At 37.2% G+C, this 20,725-nt stretch overlaps 1 protein-coding gene across 2 annotated transcripts in view; it reads right to left on the bottom strand.

Moving 5' to 3' along the window:
• The window catches only part of ITGA4 (integrin subunit alpha 4), an 86,375-nt gene that overhangs the window by 16,916 nt on the left and 48,734 nt on the right, over nucleotides 1-20,725 (bottom strand). For both annotated transcript variants that reach the window (XM_013982231.2, XM_003133517.4), the window contains 2 exons: nucleotides 10,878-11,030; nucleotides 8,035-8,111 (listed from right to left, as the gene is read on the bottom strand). In XM_013982231.2, coding sequence (XP_013837685.1) covers nucleotides 8,035-8,111; nucleotides 10,878-11,030 — 230 coding nt within the window. The remainder of the gene's footprint in view (nucleotides 1-8,034; nucleotides 8,112-10,877; nucleotides 11,031-20,725) is intronic.

Raw genomic sequence — 20,725 nt, 5'->3', positions numbered from 1 at the left:
TTTCTTCTATCTATCTGTCTGTACACATACACACCACATTTTATTTATTTTTTTTTCATCTATCATTGGGAATTTGGGCAATTCCAGTTTGGAGCTTTTATAGTTTTTCAGGAGACGTATATATGTAATTCTGTTGTGTCTGTCTATGAGCAGACTCTTATGGTTTGTTAACTCAGAATTAATTCCTGAAAAAACCCCCAAGTCAGGCTAATTTTGGCAACCAACTTAAATTTTACTAAGAAGTTCCATTAAAAAAATAAAATATACTATAAGGAACTATATATAAATAATAAAAAGTAAAAATGTACTACAGCATTGTCATATAAATAGCAAGCATACCATAGAGTAGGGGTTCAAAAACTGCTGCCTGAAGGCCAAATTTGGACTGCTGCCTGGTCTTGTAAAGAAAGGTTTATTGGCATACACCCAAGCTCATTCGTCTGTGGCCACTTCTGCACTATGACAGCAGAGTTGAGCAGTTGAGACAGATCTCTGTCCCACAAAGCCTAAAATATTTACTATCTGTCTGTTCATGTAAAAAGTTTACTGGCTCCGCCACTGAGCAATGTGACTGAGGGGTATAATCAGCTTCTGATATATTACTACCTCGAAAACCTGTATTATTCCAACACTGACAGAAGCGTCATTATTTCAGACGACATGGGACACAGCATTAGAGGAAATGACCACCCAGACCTCTTTAATTCCTTGTCTGGTACTCAGGACATCGAGGAGAAAGGAATGAAGAAAATGTCCATTTGCAGCATCTCTAGCTTCTAATTCCTGGGTTTGAGAAGCTGCATATTTCTGGAAGGATGTATGATAACTGACAAGGCAATAACTCTTCTAAACCATAGCTATCATTTCAGGGTGGAAGAATGTGACTCAGTGGCAGTGCACTACCCACATCTAAGAGAATGGCTGTGATTGACTCATTCTTGTGCTGTAAACCTGTGTGTTACATAAGGATGCACCTGCTTGGTGGCCTTGTGTTAAATAGCAGAGGGGAGACATGTAGGAACACAGTTGTCCCACAGACCCACCACATCTCTAAAATCATGTTACAACTAAAGGAACCTAAGAGGTTCTAAAAGTAAACTTCGGCTTGACATTAAAGTTTAATTAAGACTTGTAGAAGAGCTGCCTAGAAATAGACATTTATAAAATATTCTGGCTTGTAACCAAAGCATTAGTCACTGAACACCTTTGGGAAAGAAGTTGGCACTTAGACAAGCAACAGAAGGTGAAAGCACTGCATAAACAGCTAGGTTCCAAGACAACAGCAAATTAAAGAGAAACACAGTGTTCACATTTCAGCAGCGAAGCTCCTGCTCTATTTTCCATTTTTGAGCTATTTTGCCACATTACCATAATTATAATTCTACTCTTGTGATATATTATATATATATGTATGTACACACACACACACACACACACACACACACACACACACTTTACTGTCTCCTGATTCATTAACAAGGTGCTGTCAGAAAGATATCCACCAGCTTTTTATGTGAGGCATAATAAAGGACCAGGTGCACATCTGGAAGTGGGACAAGGCTGAACCAGAGCTTTCTCCAGGAATCGTGGTTCATTCTTCATTAAAACATGCATAATGCAGACTTGAAATTTACAAAGCAACGTTGAATCCACATAATTTAAATCAATCAAGGTACTGTGTACTTACAGAATCATAACTTAATAAGTGAAAGGAAAAACAGAAGACTGATATATTTCAGCACCAGGCTCTATGTTTTTCCTGAATGAACAATGATGTTTTATTTTGCGAGAGATGGTCCCCAGTTCCTAATATAATGAATGCACTTTGTCTCGATAAGATGAATGACTGCTTCATAACGATCATGTTTTTCATCAAAATGCTAGAACAAAATATAAACTGATATGGACCCATGTCAAGGTACACGAGTCATTTATTTAACAAAAAACTAGCCTGCAGCTAGTGGCCTACAGGCCCAAGTAAAATTTTGTCCTCTTTTTCCTTTACTACTGACTTTGGGAAAAGAATTAAATACTGGAAAATTCTCATCTACTGGAAAATATGTTACCTGATATTTACTTAAGAAGATTTTATTGAATAAAGACAAATGCATTGAGATCCTGCAGAAGACAGCAGAACACAGATTGGAAGATTGAACCAGTAACTAGAATGTTTAGTGTATAAAGCATATAATTCCTCTTCCCAGACTCTGACTTCAGGGAGGCATATATTCCTACCTGCATTTAATCAATGGACAGTTTCGTTTGACTCACTCTTTGTTTCACGGTGCTCACTGCCTACCCAATAGTGATTTCCCTGCTACCAGAACCCAGATTACTCAGGCAGTAATCCCTTGATCCTGCAGAAGATAAGCCCCTCGATCAGCTTCAGGGAGTGGATTCTAATTGATCTACCACAATCATGATGACTCCATCTTCCTGCAACCAGGAGGGATTCGGGGGAGAGCAGGCGACACCAGTCTGGTTCATCAGAAGAGGTCTGCTCAGGAACGACCCTTCCTGGAAAGGCAGCCACAAGAGGACACTGCATTTTTCTCTAGCACCTTTTCGTTTCTTGGGAATCTTTGTGCCATGGCTGCCATCTGATAGCCACGAGGGGAAAGCCAAGAGAACTAAAAAGATAACCATGGGATATTCCCATTGTTGCTCAGTGGTAACAAATCCGATTAGTATCCACGAAGATGTGGGTTTGACCCCTGGCCTTGCTCAGTGGGTTAAGGATCCAGCATTGCCATGAGCTGTGGTGTAGGTTGCAGATTTGGCTTGATCCCACATTGCTGCAACTGTGGCATAGGCCGGCGACTACAGCTCCAATTCAACCCCTAGCCTGGGAACTTCCATATGCCACAGGTGCAGCCCTAAAGAAAAAAAAAAAAGAAAAAGAAAGAAAGAAAGGAAGAATAACCCCGGATGTCCAGATTTTGGAGCAATTACATCCTCCAGACCGCTTATTTTGTAAGATTACTTATTTTTTAAGTTACTATTAGTTGGGTATTGTTACTCTCAGTTGAAAGCATTCCTAACTGATATGAAAGCACTGTCTCTCAGGAAAAGCCTCCATCACTTACCCCAGAAGCATGATGGGGGCACAGAGGAGAAGTAATGTCATTAAGATCAGTCATCTCTATGAAAGACTCGATTTTAAATCGCTTATGCAATGGCTAATACCTGCTACTCATAATCCTGATAAAGTCGTATTTCTTCATCTTCATTTTGCAGTGTTAAGGCCATTTCAATGTGGTTCACTGTCTTGAAAATTTAGAGATTTGGGAGGAAGCCTCAACTTAATGAAAACATGATACAGAGTACAGCTGCACGATTTAGCTTGCTGTTGGCTTTCTATTATTGTCAGAAATGCCTGTTCTTTCCTGAGTAAATACATTTACCTAAAGCAAGCTTATAGCTCTGAGACGCAGGAATACCATTAATGCCAATAGAGTCAGAGTCGGGAGAAGGCATAGACAATGGTCACAATTTGTCTACCGTGACTGCGAAGGCAGAGAGCACTACTATGTGGGAGAGGCACAGTTTTGTTGGATAGAGTATAATTTAAATTCAAAGTATTAAAATGTAAAGAAGTTTGTCAGAACCCTTCACCATGGGCCTAAAAATTAACTGTAAGAGTTTTCATTTGAGAATTTGTCAAATAAGTTATCATTTACCTAATAGAAAAAGCCTGTAACTTTCTTAATGATGCGAAAGATGTGTGGCTGGTACTTTATACTGAGATGTGGGCCACTTCAAACCTCATAAAATGGAAAACAATTGACCCAGGCCCAGGCTGGAACATTCTCAGGACAATACAGAAAAAATAATAAACTCTGGACAAATAACCAGTGTCATGTGCAGAAAATATTTAGAATTCATTGGCAATATTTCACGTTCTGGGCAATAAAACATTTTTTTTTTATCATAGCCTATAAACATTCCAACCATAATGTTATCAAAAGTAACAAATTTTATCAAATCTTCATGTGTGCCAGGCTTTGTGTTATGCATTGCACTGGCCCTGCATTACTGTATTTTTATAGTGCTTTTATAGAGTAGGTACTATTTCACCTTCTTATCAACGAGGAAGGAAGTTTATAGAGGTTGAAAGGCTTCTCCAACAAAGTCATTCAGCTAGTCAAGGGCAGATAAACTTGAACCAGATTAGTGTGACTTCAAATCTGAATCACATAACCACTGTAACACTGGTTCCCAGATTTTAGTTTGATAAGAGCCACTAATAATCCTCTCAATAATGAATATTTCTGGCCTGGTCCCCATAGATTCTAGTTTGGATGGCTGGGGCCTATGAACCAGCATTTCTACCAGACATCACAGGTGATTCTCATGAAGGTGACTCAAAGGCCACACCTGGAGAAATACTGCCTTACCCTGTGTTGGCTGCCTTTTAAAAATCATAATGGACTCGGTATCCCGACAACAGAAAACATTACCTTCAAGTTAAAAATGTGAAGTAGATAATATAATTTCTTATTGTGAGAAATATATAATTAAGGAAAACTAACAAATTCGTGATTTCATATCTTCATTAAGTTGTATTTTCATTCTTAAGCAAAGAAGAATTCTTAGTAATATAATTTCAATTATATTCAATTTCAATTTACATGAAATTCAATGTCCCATTTTTCATGGGCCAGAGAGATTTCAATGAACGATGACAAGGTGACAATGGGAATGTCTCATTTGAGAAAATGAAAACACCACTTATTTTTGCTTAATCGTTCCCACACAAAACTCATCTTCTTATCAAAGCCCCATGACAGAAAAACACCAAGAAGATCAAGCATTTTAGGAAGAAAATAAATACATGAATGGGAAGGTTATAAATTATTCATCTAATAATTCAACAAAGGCACCACAATTACATGCTGGATTACAAAGTAGTTAGCAGTCACTGTTTTTGGACTATCTGAGCAGCAAATCTGGATGATTTAAGTATAAAGTCCAATTATCAATCAAATAGGTTAGGGCTTCTTGGCCCTCCACTGCAGATGCTCAAGGCTATCCTGGCATTGCCTAAGTGAAAAGAATTAATTTATTCTCTACCATATGTGATCCCACCCCAGCAGGCTACTCAACACTGTTTGTCAACCTTTTTACTCATTCCTGGTTGAGTCTCTATCCCATTTATTGTAACAGCCATTTTGAATCTTTTCCCATTCCCTTCATAAGGCCCCAAAGCCATCCTTAGAGCCCTCACTTGCCATATAAAAATTCAATTTTTATTCGCTCATCCATTAATTCTCTGTATTCCCCTTCCTTGCACATTGAAATCTTTATTTCTCCTTTCTTTTTCTTCCTTCCTTCCTTCCTTTCTTTCTTTCTTTTTCTTTCTTTCTCTCTCTCTCTCTTTCCCTTTCTTTCCTTTTCTTTTCTTTCTTTTCCTTTCTTTCTTTTTTTTCTTACCTCCCTCATCCTTTCTTTCCTTCCTTCCTTTCTGTTGCAACCCATGACATGGGAAACTTCCCAGCCACTGGATCAAAACTGCACCTAAACCAGTGACTCAAGCTGCTTCGGTGAAAAATTTTTTTTTTCTTTTTGGGCACACCTGGGGCATATGAAAGTTCCCAGGCCAGGTGTTGAATTGGAGCTGCAGCTGCCAGCCTACACTACAGCCATGGCAATGCAGGATCCAAGCCACGTGTGTGACCTACACCACAGCTCATGACAACTCCGGATACTTAACTCCCTGTGTGAGGCCAGGAATCGAACCCACATCCTTGTGGATACTAGTTGGGTTTGTAACCCTTGGGTTTGTAACCCACTGAGCCACAACAGGAACTCCTAAAATTTCTTAATTAGTGTCAAGCATCTATTCATAGCTTCTTAGCTGAAGATAAGGAGAATCTTAACTTCTTTCAAATGCTAGCTCCTCAATCTGAATCTGATCCACTTACATACTGTTTCCTTTAGGACCTTGTTCCATTCTTAGGAAACATCCACTTGCCACCTACAGTATTCCAGGCACTGTGTGCCACGCACAACAATACTGGTGAACACAGGTGCAATGGGATCAGGGCCACAGGAGGGTTTCCGTTTATGTAGCTAGAGAAAAAGGGGGCCTATACCTAGGAAACAGCTGAGATTTATAAGATATACAAGTTAGGTAGATAAGTGGGAGAAATGAAAAGATACAGAGGCTCAAGAGATTATGGCATGGCCAAGCAAGTACAGCTATTCAATGGGGAAAAGTCCTGCAGAAGTGCTGAGGATGAGCACTAGGGTCTTTAGATTTTAAGCTACTGAAGCACTGCTATGAGAAGTGTAAGTTAGAAAGCTCACCCTGGAAACATCCTGGTAGAGGAATTTTTTTTTTTTTTTTTTAAGGGCTGCACCTGTGCCACATGGAGGTTCTCAGGCTAGGGGGCAAATGGGAGCTATAGCTGCTAGCCTGTGCCACAGCCATGGCTACAGAGCCAAAATCAGTGATTCTCTAAACATAGCTGAGAAGGAGGAAGTTGAGAAGTATGAGGAGAAGGAGAGTAGGATAGCATCATGGAAATTAAAGCAAAAGGCGTTCAAAAAAGGGGGTGAACAGCTGTCAAGTGCTTCAGAGAAGAGTTCAAGAAGGGTATCCCCTAGTGTTAAGCAGACAATTTCTCTGTTCAATTTATTCTTTTCCCTGCCTGCAATCCTCATACTTGTTGTATCTCCCCATGATTAAACAAATAACACTTGATAAATACATACAAATTCCAATGAACCTACTTGTTCCTAGTCTATTCTCCTTCCCTTAATCACTGACTGTCATTTAGCTATGACTGCACTGGTATTTCTATGTCAAAACTTGCCAGTGACATCCTTTCCGCCCCCATAAGTCACATTTTAAATGCCAACTTCCATGACCTTTTCTCAGTCATTATGCTATGTGAGCACATTATGCTATCAAAATCACAGTATTAAGTCAGTCTTTTCATATTCTCTATTGGTTGGTTCACTGTGGACTTGGTTCTGCTCTTAGTTCTAGGAAGATATTTCGTCAGTGATAGGGGACACCCTTTTTGAACTCTTCCAGAGTGACTCCCTATTCTTTTTAAGCTCTTTAAATATAATTAAACCCACCCCCAAAGATTTGATCCTTAGTTTTTTTCTCTGTGAAATTAATATTTCCACCCCTCACTGATCAACACACCCCAATTTAAACCCCTTTCCTTTATATCCCTACTTCCCCAAAACAGTCTCCCATGTTCTTGCCCTGTTAACTCATGCCTCCTTCTCCTCTTTCACTTTCTGCATACAATCAGCCCTTAACTGGAAGTGTGGGTTTTATCTCTCTGCTTATCATTTTCACATTCTCCTTCTGACATGAAGAACCATTTCAATAGAGGGGATCTAGTCATGATACAAAATCACAATGGTTTATTTCCCATCATAGAATAACAGCAGCAATACATATTTATCTAATTTGCACTGTGTGTACTATTCTAAGCACATTATATGTAATTTTTTTTCCTGTTTCCCTTCTATGAATTTAGAAGAGTGGGATAGTTTATTCCCTTTCAAATGTGGGAATACACACACACACACACACACACACACACACGGATTTCATTGTTTTGTACATCAGTCTGAATTATGTAACCAGTTTTTGGATGATAAAATACTAAACATTATGTAGTAAAGGTTAGGTCATTTTACCACTAAAACTCTATTAACAGGCACTTAACAACTGTAGTCTGAAAAATAACAATTTTAATACTGACAACCGAAAGCACAATTAGTATCCTGAAATATCTTCTGAGTATCAATAAAAGATTAAAACACACTTGATAAAACCATAGTGCTCACATATTCTCACTTTTTTCAAAAAGTGCTAACCTCTGAGTGTATACTTACATGAATGATGTATGGACCACTTGATCTCTTTCAGCAGAATGCTATTCTTTTCCAGGTCTTTAAAGATGTCTAACCCCCAAGGACTAGTTCTTAGTCCTTTTCTCTTTAGAACCCACATGCACACATCAATTACCCCATCTTGATGAATAAAAGAGAGTAAATTATACTTACTTCACAAATCCAATTTTTGCAGAGACCTGTAAATCAGCAGAACAATTTTCATGGGCACAAAATCTTGCAAAGTTTATCTGGAAGTAAAATACAATAGTATTTTTAACTCAGGTTCAAATCAGTAGATATATTTATATGTTTTTTTAAAGAATAAGACATCTATGATACATGAGAAAAATAAAAACTAATATAGCAAATTAATAACTATTTATCCCTTTTGAAGAGTTCAATTTGAGAATCAGTCAGTAGGTTCAAATGACAATTCCAGGGCTAAAGGAACCAAGTTCTTTCATTACATAAATTTAAAGCCTATGTTTTTAAGTGAAAAAAATTTTTCTTTCATAATAGTTGTATAAAAAGAAGTTTAGTCAAACTGTGATAGTAATCTCTGTAAGTGTGTAAAACCTGTGCTGCCAAGATTTTTTTTGTTGAGTTCCTCTCAATTTTCTGGTACTACAGTTTGATCCCACTTATTATGCATAAGCATGACAATTTTTCCAGATGGTAGAACACTGATTTTATATTTGTTGAAAATAATACAATGTAGAGATTGAGAAAATTTACTTTGAGTACATAGTAAACAGAAATAAATGATAGTCCATCAGGAAGTTCCAGAATTTATTTGATTCTGAGACTTCTACTAGGACCCAGAGATACTGTAAGGTACATAGGAAGCCCTGAGTTATAAGCTGGACAAGGACAAAGTGGAGAGAGATAAAAAAGAAAGGAAGCTGAGAGGAATAGGTGAAAGAAGGAGAGATGCAAAAAATAAAGAAATCTAGAAAGTTAGAGAAAGAACCAGGCACATGACATGTGAAGTGGGTAGAGGGCTGTCAAATGGCTAGTCAGATCAGAGACTGTCTGTACCAGGGGGAGGAGAGGGAAGGTATAAATCATTCTCTAGATAATTAAGTAACAATTTTTAAAACTACTCTTATTTGTAAAGCAGGTTCTGAAAATCAAAATGTAGATCATTCTAATATGAATACACATTGCTAAGATTTTGGCTTGCGTACTTATAATATTGAGATGTTCATTATTACAGACATTTAAAAGTAGTTGATATACAATGGAATATTATTCAGCCATAAAAAAAGAATGAAATAATGGCATTTGCAGCAACACGGAAGGACCTAGAAATTATCACACTAAGTGAAGTTAGACAGTGGACACAAACGTCATGTGCTACCACTTATATGCAGAATCTAAAAAAAAAAAAGGATGCAAATGGACTTATTTGCAAAACCGAAATAGACTCATAGACTTGGAAAAACTTATGGTTATCAAAAGGGACATGTGGGGGAAGGGAGGGGTGGACTGGGGGTTTGGGATGGAAATGTTCTAAAATTAGGCTGTGATGATGGTTGTACAACTATAAATATAATAAAATTCATTGAATTAAAAAAATAAAAGTTGATATTGAAATCTGAAGTTCAACAGAAGAGTGAAAAATACTGACTTGCAAAAATATTTCCACACAAATCTATAGAGAAAATTTGCTCTTAAGTTATTCTCTTCATTCAATATAAATATTGTAGACTAGACAGTGCTGATTGTAAACTCAAGTATCTTTTTTTTTTTTTTTAATATTTTTTTTATTTTCCCACTGTACAGCAAGGGGGTCAGGTTATCCTTACATGTATATATTACAATTACATTTTTTCCCCCACCCTTTCTTCTGTTGCAACATGAGTATCTAGACAAAGTTCTCAATGCTATTCAGCAGGATCTCCTTGTAAATCTATTCTTTTTTTTTTTGTCTTTTTGCTATTTCTTGGGCCGCTCCCGCGGCATATGGAGGTTCCCAGGCTAGGGGTCTAATCAGAGCTGTAGCCACCGGCCTACACCAGAGCCACAGCAACGCAGGATCCGAGCCGCGTCTGCAACCTACACCACAGCTCATGGCAACGCCGGATCGTTAACCCACTGAGCAAGGGCAGGGACCGAACCCGCAACCTCATGGTTCCTAGTCGGATTCGTTAACCACTGCACCACGACGGGAACTCCTAAACTCAAGTATCTTAAAGCAACTTAGGGGCAATTTGTCTGGATAGGATATGAACTATACCTTTAAATGTCCCTGTCATCTTTTGCATTCTGTGTGCCATTAGCAAACGTTTTAATGAATGCTTTCACCATGCCCCCAAACATCCTTTTGACTTTGTGCTGTTAGTAAAGTCTGAACAACTGGAAACCTGGGAATGAACACACAGTGAAACATCTACTTTGGGATAAATTTTAAAAAGCTGCTCACTGGTTAAAATGCAGGATCTACCTCAAAATGAAATTGGATCCTGGGATGTAGCTGAAAAGAATATAGTTGTTTAAAAAGAGAGACTGTTGCATGACATAAATGCATATGTTTATAAATGAGTAAAAATCTGATTAAAAAGATGTGAGTGAATCCGTAAGGTGGGTAAGAAGGGAAAAAAAATGAAAAAGGAGACAAAAAATGAGAAAGAGAAAGACAATCTGAACACAAATGAGAGCACTGAATAACAAACTCATGAAGGCAACTAACTTCCATTATGAATGCTCACTTAGAAATATATTTTCTTCACTGGCAAGACATAGAAGAGAGAAGATTAACATTTTATGTATATGAGAAACCACTGCTCTGACTAAATGCATATTTAAAAGTATTCAGTTCAGTATTCCAATGGGAATATAAAAAATAAAGAAAAATGGAGAACAAGACATATCATGAATCTTTTTTATAAAAAAATCATAAAAATTTAAAAAGCATTCAGAGAGAGAGTTCATTTCACCAGAACTATGCAACATTTCAAAAAAAAACACTTCATGTGTCACATAATATTTCAAATAAAGCAAAACAGTCCTACTGTTTTTTCAATCCTATCTTTTTCTTTCTTCTGCTGAAGAATTGGCTGAAGTGGTGGGAATTCCTCTGTACTTCGTTTACTGATGACGATGTGGTGCCCGAGGTGGTAAGCGGCTTCGATCTGAATTGGGGTGAGGATGTCCCGTACATCTTTCTAAGGGAATTTAAAACCGAAAAACTTAATAATAAAAATAAGTATGTAAATAAAAAACATATACAGCCCATCCTTTCCTACATAAGGTCAAATACAGCATTTGAAAGTCAAAGAAAATCCTTATTTTTAAAGATAAAAATTGTTAAAAAGTTGAACTATATTTTTGCACATTCCAAAAATTCATGATTATGAAAAAAACAAAAAGTATTAAAAATGAAAAATTATAACCATCCAATAATAGTTATAAAGATCTACATTGGGCATATTTTCTTCATGCTATTTTCTACGCATACTTCTCAGAACTTGACATTATAACATAAGCATTTTCCATTATAAACTCTTTGTAAATCATTTCAAAGTGCCAATCATTTTATTCTATTTAATATTTCCCTGTAGCAGACTTGTAGAGATATGATAGCTCTTTCAATTTATTCAAGTTCTCTTTTTATATCTCAGAGTTACTTTTTGATTCAATTTGACTCATTTTATCTCATATTTATTATGAAACATATCCTTTTTTTTGCTTTTCATTATGGACCTTTTACAATTATATTTTCTAACAGTCTATAAATGACATATAAGAAAATAATTTGTTTTGTATCTTTAATCTTTTATCCTACAGAATTTTTATTCAATTTTCTTTTTAGTCACTATGGTTTTTCTACATTTGTGCTTTTATACTTCACAAAAAAAGTTCTTGGATTTATTTATCAATTACACAGAAACTGAAACACATTTGGAATCCATTCTGCTCTATATGACACACTTCATTTTTTTTTTTTTTTTTGATTGCACCTGCGGCATGTGAAAATTCCCAGTCCAGGGACTGAACCTGCACCACAGCAGCAACCCAAGCCTGTGTAGTGACAATGTTGGATCCTTAACTCTCTGAGCTACAAGATAACTCCTATATGACATTCTTTTAAGTTTACTATCTTAACCAATTTTAACAGAGCATTTTTCATTCTTAATCTTATTTATATGTATTCAAGAAAGTCTTTTTGAGTGATTAGATTTTAAAAATTTATCATCTTCTGCCTCCAAGAAACAACTGTTGAGTTTATTATGCTGTCAATTCATACATTTTAATCTTTATTTCTACATGTAGGCATTATTTCTCTCTCTTTAAAAATATTTTCCCATGAACTTAAAATGTATTTCATTTTTTCATTTGATTATTCAATAGCCTCCTTGTTAAAAGGGAATATACTTCATTACTATCAAAATTATTTGCCAACATATATACGCACCAACAGTAAAATAACTGACAAGGCAAACTTTGAAAGCATTTGGCATTCAATTAAGAAAGCACTTCACAAGAAAGCAAAGGTATTCTAGAATCCAAAGTCTATTAAAAAAATAAAGTCAGATAAGATGAAACACCTGGTATCTCTTAGAAAGCACTTCTCTGGAGTTCCCGTTGTGGTGCAGCAGAAATGAATCGAACTAGTATCCATGAGGATGCAGGTTTGAACCCTTGCCTTGATCAGTGGGTCAGGGATCTGGCGTTGTTGTGAGCTGTGGTGTAGGTCACAGACATGGCTTGGATCTTGTGTTGCTGTGGCTTTGGTGTAGGCTGGCAACTATAGCTTCGATTAGACTCCTAGCCTGGGAACTTCCATATGCTGTGAGTGTGACCCTAAAAAGGAAAAAAAAAAAAAAAAAAAGGCACTTCATTGAGCCCTGCCTAAAAGAAATAAATATAAAAGATTTCGAAGCAGACATTTCTTTTTCTTCCCATCTAAGAAGATGGGAAAATAAGATTTTGCTATAAAGGAATTCATGAGGATTCATAACAGAATTCAGTTGACAATTTAAACTGCAAGAAGTAAGATATATTCTTGGAAAATCTATAGAACAAGTATTTTAAACACAACAGAAGTTAAAAGTAGATGTAATCTCTGGATTTGAAAGGGCACCTTGCAATCAGCAGGTACAGTCCACCTACATAGGAACTATGCAGCTTTTCTTTTTTGGTAATAGAATTGTTACTATACTCAGAAGATATTTGAAGAACTAGTCACATACTTTGTCTTTCACACTAATAATTTAAATGTAAAGCTTGATTTGACTCTACTTTTCGTATGTTCATTTTAATCTACAGTGCTCTTCATTAAAAAAAAAAAAAAAATACAAAAAAAACCAGATTCATAGTTCCTGTCATGGCTCAGAGGAAATGGATCTGACTAGGAACTATGGGGTTGCAGGTTCGATCCCTGGCCTCCCTCAGTGAGTTGGGTATCCAGCATTGGTGCAAGCTGTGGTGTAGGTCGCAGATGTGGCTCAGATCTGGTGTTGCTGTGGCTGTGGTGTAGGCTGGCGGCTACAGCCCTGATTAGACCCCTAGCTTGGGAACTTCCATATGCCGTGGGTGCAGCCTTCAAAAAAGACAAAAAGACAAAAAAAAAAAAAATAGATTCAGCAAAGTCCCTCTTGACCATCAAAGAAACTCAAGTGTTTTGATTGAGAATAGCTATTAGTTTTAACCATAATTCAGTTTTATATTTACGCTTGGTGAGTCTGTGAGTAGATCCATGACACTAATAGACAGACCTCCTGGTGAATAATGTCAGTGGGTTTCTATTTATATACAGATAATTCAGAGTTGGAATATGGCTTAAACCTTTCTGCCTAAAAACAGATTTCCAAAGCTCATAAATTAATAATCCCTAAAGAATACCAAAAATACCTATCAAACACATTATTGCTATGCTACATATACCTATAGTGACTTTTGTTAAAAATCAAGGGAGTTAATATGATGACACATCACATAAAAGACTACACCTATTCTATGTCTATGTAATTATAAAAAATATTATTTTTTCTCATCATTTCAACACTATTAATACATGTATATAATGGCTGAAAGCAAGTGGTCTCATGGTAGAGTTCTGGGGTTCAAACCTCAGGTCCATCACTTATCTGTGTAACTTTAGATAAATTACTTTATCTACGGACCAGTTACCTTATCTGAAAATTATAATAGTGATAATGATGACAATGACAGCTACACCTTATTGTTGTGAGGGTTCAATGGCATAATGTATATATAACATTAAGCACAGTGTCTGGTACGTATAATGTTTAACATCTCATGAAACCTTAATATGTGTATTTTATTTAAAAATGAAGCTATATAAGTCAACCAAGGAATTAAGGTATTTGAATTTCTCATAATAAATTGTGGTGAATATTTGTAAGGAATAAGAAGAAAATTAGACAATGGTCAACCAATGAACACTAAAGAAAATGAGCTACATTTTCTACTAATACAAGTATTAGATTTGTATTCATTAAGTGGTGCCTAGATGACGTGGAGCATGAATCAGAGTACTCAAGATCTCTCATGCCTTTTCCATTCTCACACATGGAGATGTTTTTATTAGATTACTCGATAAGTGATCATCTCAACCCAAAACCTTGACCATATAGGAATGTTGCAAATCAAGGCCCAAATCCCAAGTTATCAACTTGTGAAAACGGAACAGCTTGAAGCCCTGAGTGTTACAATAGCAAACTTGATTAAATTATTCCCCAGGTGTAGAAGCCAGACAGCTACTGATTGTCCCTCCACATGTCCACTGTTTTAATTCTTCTCAACAAGCTTGCTTTGACCAAATCACATGTTATCTAATTCATACTAATTTTCCACAAGGTCTTCTCTACATCTGCTGTATATTACTTTCATTATCCTAATTAGCTATTAATTATGCTTTTCTCACAATATATAAAATGTACGTGCACTCTTGCAAGAACTGCATTTGACAGATATTCACACTTACTTAACTTTTACAGCTCCACCTAAAGACAAAAAGCTAGAATATCTAAAAATGTCTTGAAGTAACTAATATTTAGGAGGGAAAAAGTAGATTTGCTTAAATTTTTTAATTTGGATGGGCATGTGCTATCTATATTAAAAATAATGAAGATTCCATGCCACATTTTTATGGACAATTATATAAAATAGGGCCCCCACAAGCATGCAAATTAGCATATGCCTGAAATTACACAAAGTCAGCCTTCTTGTCTGACTTTCATAGAAATTTGTATTTGGCCAACTTGAGAACTGAGCTATAAGCCCACATCCTCCTACTGTGTTTATGTAGTGAAGGAATTTAAAGAGTGAGGCCAGAAATATTTATACTACCTTACTCAATGAAAAATGACATTAAATTATAAACAAACATTTGAAGATATCTATTCATGGGTCCTCTCTGTAGAAGGCAGAATATGGGAATACCAAACTGAAAGTCAGAGCCCATGTCGTAGTCTATAACCTATTAAGTCCACACCTCTGTTGGGGGATGAGCATTTTGACACACACTCACACAAGTACAGAAGAGGGAGGGCCACCTAATTTACACCTGAAGGGGGGATGGGAAGGTTCTCACATAGAATTTTAAGCAAAGAATATGATCAGATTTGTGCTGTCGAAATGCCCCTCTCGTGTCAATGTGGGGAATGGGTTAGGGTGGGAAAAGGTAAGACTGAGGCCTAGATTGGAATCCAAGCCAGCAAGACCAAGCGTAATTGGCTCCTCTTACATGTTGTAATACTGATGAGATCTTTCTGGTACTTTCTAATATTTAACGCCAAAAATTTGCTAATTATCTGCTGGATGATCATCCAGTGACCATCACTGGAGGCACCAAGACCTCCAATTCAACATTTCCCACCATCCCTCACCTTTCCTCTTGTCACTCCTCCACTCTCCTAGAAGACTATTTCCCATCTTCTTCCCGAACTTAAGCACCACTTCTCCCATTCTGACTGAAGCAAATGACTTTGATTCTTATTTCCCTGAGAATATTAAAGCAATCAGAAGAGAACTTCCAGTTCTTCCAACCACATCTGCCCAGCATCTGCAAGCTCATAAACAAATGAACTCTGTATGTGCCTATCTAGTATCAATCCGTTCATTTGCACAATTAATCCCATACCCTTTGCCTTCTCAAGAACTCTGCTCCAACTATCCTTTCCTCTCATCTATATCATAAATGTTTCACTCTATTGGGACACACTCATCAGCACAAAAACATGCTATTCCTCCTATCTTAGGAAAAAAAAAAAAAAGATTTCTCCATGTCCCTTGTCAGCTAATGGCTCCCAACTCTTTTTCTTTGGACCCCTTTGGAGAAAAAATTTGCGATAGAATAACCTATACTCTGTCTCCAATTCCTCTCCTTTTTTCCCCTGCTCTATTCTTCTGAAATGCTGGCGTCATGATCACCAACAGCTTCTACATTGCTAAATCCAATGATCAATCCTCAGTCCTCCTCTTATCTGACCAAGCTGCAGCAGTGAAAACATTGTCCTTCTCTTCTCCTTGCCCTGCTTTATCCATTTCACTTCCAGGATGCCACAAGTAAGCTCTTGGTTTTCTTTCTTACTGACTAGTCTTTCTCATCTTCTCTGTTAAGTTTTCTCTTCTCTCTAATCTCTTCACATTGTGTCACTCACAGTGCAGACTTTGGCTCTTTTCTCCTCCTGTGATGACCTCATATGGCTTTCAAAACCATTCATATGCTGAAATGCACTGTAATATTTCTAGTTCCACGCCTCTTCCCAACTTCAGATGAGTAGATATAAATGATTAATTGCTATTTACACTTGAAAGTAAAACAGGTCTCTCCAGTTCAGCCAGTCCACAACTGAACTTCAACACTTTCCATTCAAGAGTTGTTTCCCTTGCCCTACTGTTGAAAACTATATTCATTCCATTGCTTGGGCTAATGACTTTGGAGTCACCTTGGAGACTCTCTTTCTTAGATGCTAGAGATCCAATCTGTCAGGAAATTGTGTAGCGTCTATCTTCAGCTTCCTCTCAACATATATACTGCTACCTCCTTCACTGGATCCATCCTTTTCTCCCTGGGTCAGCCTGTGGTCACCTACTGTCTGGTCTCAACAACAGTTAGAGTATTCCTTTTTATTAGACAGATCATGTCATTTTTCTGCCCCAAACTACAATAGGTCCTCATTTAACTTGGAGAAAAAGTCATGGGTCTTATGAGATCTGACTCTTAAAAAAAAAATTCACTAGAATATATTGACTTATCAAGTTGTGTTAGTTTCAGGTGTACAGTGAAATAAATCAGTTATACATCTACATATATCCATTCCTTTTCAGATTCTTTTCCCATGTAGGTTATTACATAGTATTGAGTAAATTTCCTATATAACAATTTGTTTCCTATACAGTAATTGTTACCCCTCTATCTTATATACCATGGTGTGTATATATCAATACCAACCCCAATTTATTCTTCCCCTCCGAACATTTTCCCTTATCATACTACGTAAAGGAAGTCAGACAAAGACAAATATTATATTAGATCACTAATATGTGGAATCTAATACAAATGATACAGCAGAATTTAAAAAACAGAAACAGACACAAAGACCTGACTCTTTCTACTACTCTCCCCCTTGCTACTTTTCCAGCCATCCTGGCCTCCTCGTGTTTATTTAAAACAACCAGGCATGTTCTTGTCTTGAGGCTTTTTTTACCCAGCTCTTCTTTCCATAATGTTCCCTACTTGATCAAGGAATCTCAAAGTACATCTCACAAGCTGGCAGCATCAGCATCACCTAGGAGCTTTGTAGAAATGCAAATTCTCAGGCCTCACTGAGGACCTATTGAATCAAGAACTCGAGGTAGGGCCCAGTAATGTGTGTTTTAACAAGCCTTCCTGGTGATGCTGCTGCAGGCTAAAGCTGAGAACCACTGTCCCAGATATCCTCACTTCCTTCAAGTCTTTGCTCAGATGTCACTTTCTGAATGAGGCTCCCTCTGACCATCCTATTTAAAATTGTACTCTTCACTCCTTCTCCAGCACTCTTTAATTTCCTGTATTCTGCTCTCTTTTCCTTTCTCCATCACACATACCTTCCTCTAAAATACTGCAGAATTTACATTTTGTTACACTATGTTTCATCTCACCACATTAGACTATAAGCTCTATAAAGGTCCTCATCTTTTTATATTTCAGTCACTGACCTATATAAATGTCTCAAACAGAAGCTGACACAGCATAGGTACTCACTATCTATTAAATTAATTGGGTGGAGAAGTGGAGTTTAATTAATTAGTATAGCCAACAGGAACTATACAAAACAAACATATCCCACTAGCAGGCATGGAGTCCTCTGAGAAGTGAGGGCTGAGTACATAATTAACAAGCATCACCACAGTTCATTGCAAGGGGTTCTGAAGTAGAATGCATATGTGTATTAACATTCCTGATACTGGACACATTTTATAGAGGAAAAGAACAGTCCAGTTCACGTTTCCAAATGCCTCGGGTTCCGTGCCAGTAGGGGTGGAAAACACACTCATTATGTATTCATCTCCTCCTCAGCAACAGCTATTGTTCCTTGACAAAAACTCAAGGTTGGGGTAGTTGCTTCTGTGGTTCTTATACCCACTTTTGGATTCGTTGCAAGGGTGAATGCTAGAGTAGCCTTTTGCCTTTCTATGTGTGAGTTTTAAAATGTCCCAAACCAAAGCAAGGTAATTTAGGAAGGAAAAAAAATATTGGAAGAAACAATCACTTTTTCAAAAAAAAGTCTTTATACTATGTATCAATCCCAGAGGTAAGTGCTTCTGTTTGAAATTGACAGGAGGGCCCAACATCATGCCTGCAACCTGTGGTTGTCACTACCATGGTAACACACCAAGTATACAAGTATACATGCAACCGACACAAACCTCTGCTAAATTGTCATTTCTAGTACAAATTCATTCTGAAGAAAGTGTACACTTTTGATGAATGCTTAGGCATAGGAAAAATACCAGGAAAAAAGGACTAAATAAATCAGATCAATTTGCTGCCATTTACACAAATTTAACACAATATGTTTATGGATATCTAACGCTGGTCCTTTTATTGCCTTCAAAATGGTCTCAATATTTGTCTCTAAAAATGATTAATCTAAGTAAAATCAACTATGTAGAATTAAACAAACTCTCTTTAATCCCTTCCATATCAATGATGGTTACACTAATATCATTCTATACCTTTGGCTCTCAAGCAGCTAATAGCTTTAGTCTAGTACGACAATAAAAACTGTTAAGGGAAATGAAGAAATAGCACAGGGATTATTGCTCTTAGCATTTAACAGCCCTGATGCTTGTTTGCATTTGCTTGGAATAAGCATCTAAGGGAAAATTAAGTTCTAAGCTGAAGCTACTATTTGAAATCCCAGAAAGGGCTCCCGGGAATAGTTTGGCTTTTTTGTGACAATACATTTTCTGATGAAGTATACCATTCCCTAATGAAAAAGACCTGGCACTGCTTCATATGATAAAATGTGACCAATGCAAGGAACGTGATGATCAGTTTGGGAATGAGTGTTTTAATAAAAGAAACATGAAATCGGCTATGCTTTGGCAGACATACCCCAAACCATCATGAGAACCGCCATCCTGGCCCACAGATGATCCCCACCATGTTACAACTGTGCAAGTTCCCACTGACATCACTGACAATGCTGGCACAGAGACAAAGACACAATCCAAAAGAGTCTTGTTGGATTCTGCTTCATTAAAGTCACATGAAAAACAAAACCAACTTCCCTGCCTCCCCACTCCATGCCCTCTGCCAAAATCTCCCAGGAGTCCATGTGAGGCTCAGCAGAGCTACTTGGTATGCACATTTCTAGGCAAGTGTACACACAGGGATGGGACAATGGCAATTGTGGAGAAGAAAAGGAAAATCTTTCAAAACAATGATGCAGTCCAATGCGATAAATGTGAAATAAAGAAGAAGCAAAAAGTAAAGTTTGAATTATCCAGGTCTCAGGATTATCTAACACTGTTGACTCTGGAACAACAGGTCAACTAGTTCAAGAGGGGGTAACACTTGCTTTTAAAACCCTGACACCTATGGTCAATTAATCTTTGACAAGGGAGGCAAGAACATAAAGTGGGAAAAAGAAAGTCTATTCAGCAAGCAGTGCTGGGAAACCTGGACAGCTGCATGCAAAGCAATGAAACTAGAACACACCCTCACAACATGCACAAAAATACTCCAAATGGCTGAAAGACATAAATATACGACAGGACACCATCAAACTCCTAGAAGAAAACATAGGCAAAACACTCTCTGACATCAACATCATGAATATTTTCTCAGGTCAGTCTCCCAAAGCAATAGAAATTAGAGCAAAAATAAACCCATGGGACCTCATCAAACTGAAAAGCTTTTGCACAGCAAAGGAAACCCAAAAGAAAACAAAAAGACAACTTACAGAATGGGAGAAAATAGTTTCAAATGATGCAACTGACAAGGGCTTAATCTCTAGAATATATAAGCAACTTATACAACTCAACAGCAAAAAAACCAATCAATCAATGGAAAAATGGGCAAAAGACCTGAATAGACATTTCTCCAAAGAAGATATACAGATGGCCAACAAACACATGAAAAAATGCTCAACATCGCTGATTATAAGAGAAATGCAAATCAAAACTACCATGAGATACCACCTCACACCAGTCAGAATGGCCATCATTCATAAATCCACAAATAACAAGTGCTGGAGGGGCCGTGGAGAAAAGGGAACCCTCCTGCACTGCTGGTGGGAATTAAACTGGTACAGCCACTATGGAGAACAGTTTGGAGATACCTTAGAAATCTATACATAGAACTTCCATATGACCCTGCAATCCCACTCTTGGGTATCTATCC

Source organism: Sus scrofa, chromosome 15, assembly GCF_000003025.6.
Source record: "Sus scrofa isolate TJ Tabasco breed Duroc chromosome 15, Sscrofa11.1, whole genome shotgun sequence".
NCBI lineage: Eukaryota > Metazoa > Chordata > Mammalia > Artiodactyla > Suidae > Sus > Sus scrofa.
Note: the sequence above shows the minus strand (reverse complement) of the source record. Positions and strands in the feature narration are given on the sequence as shown.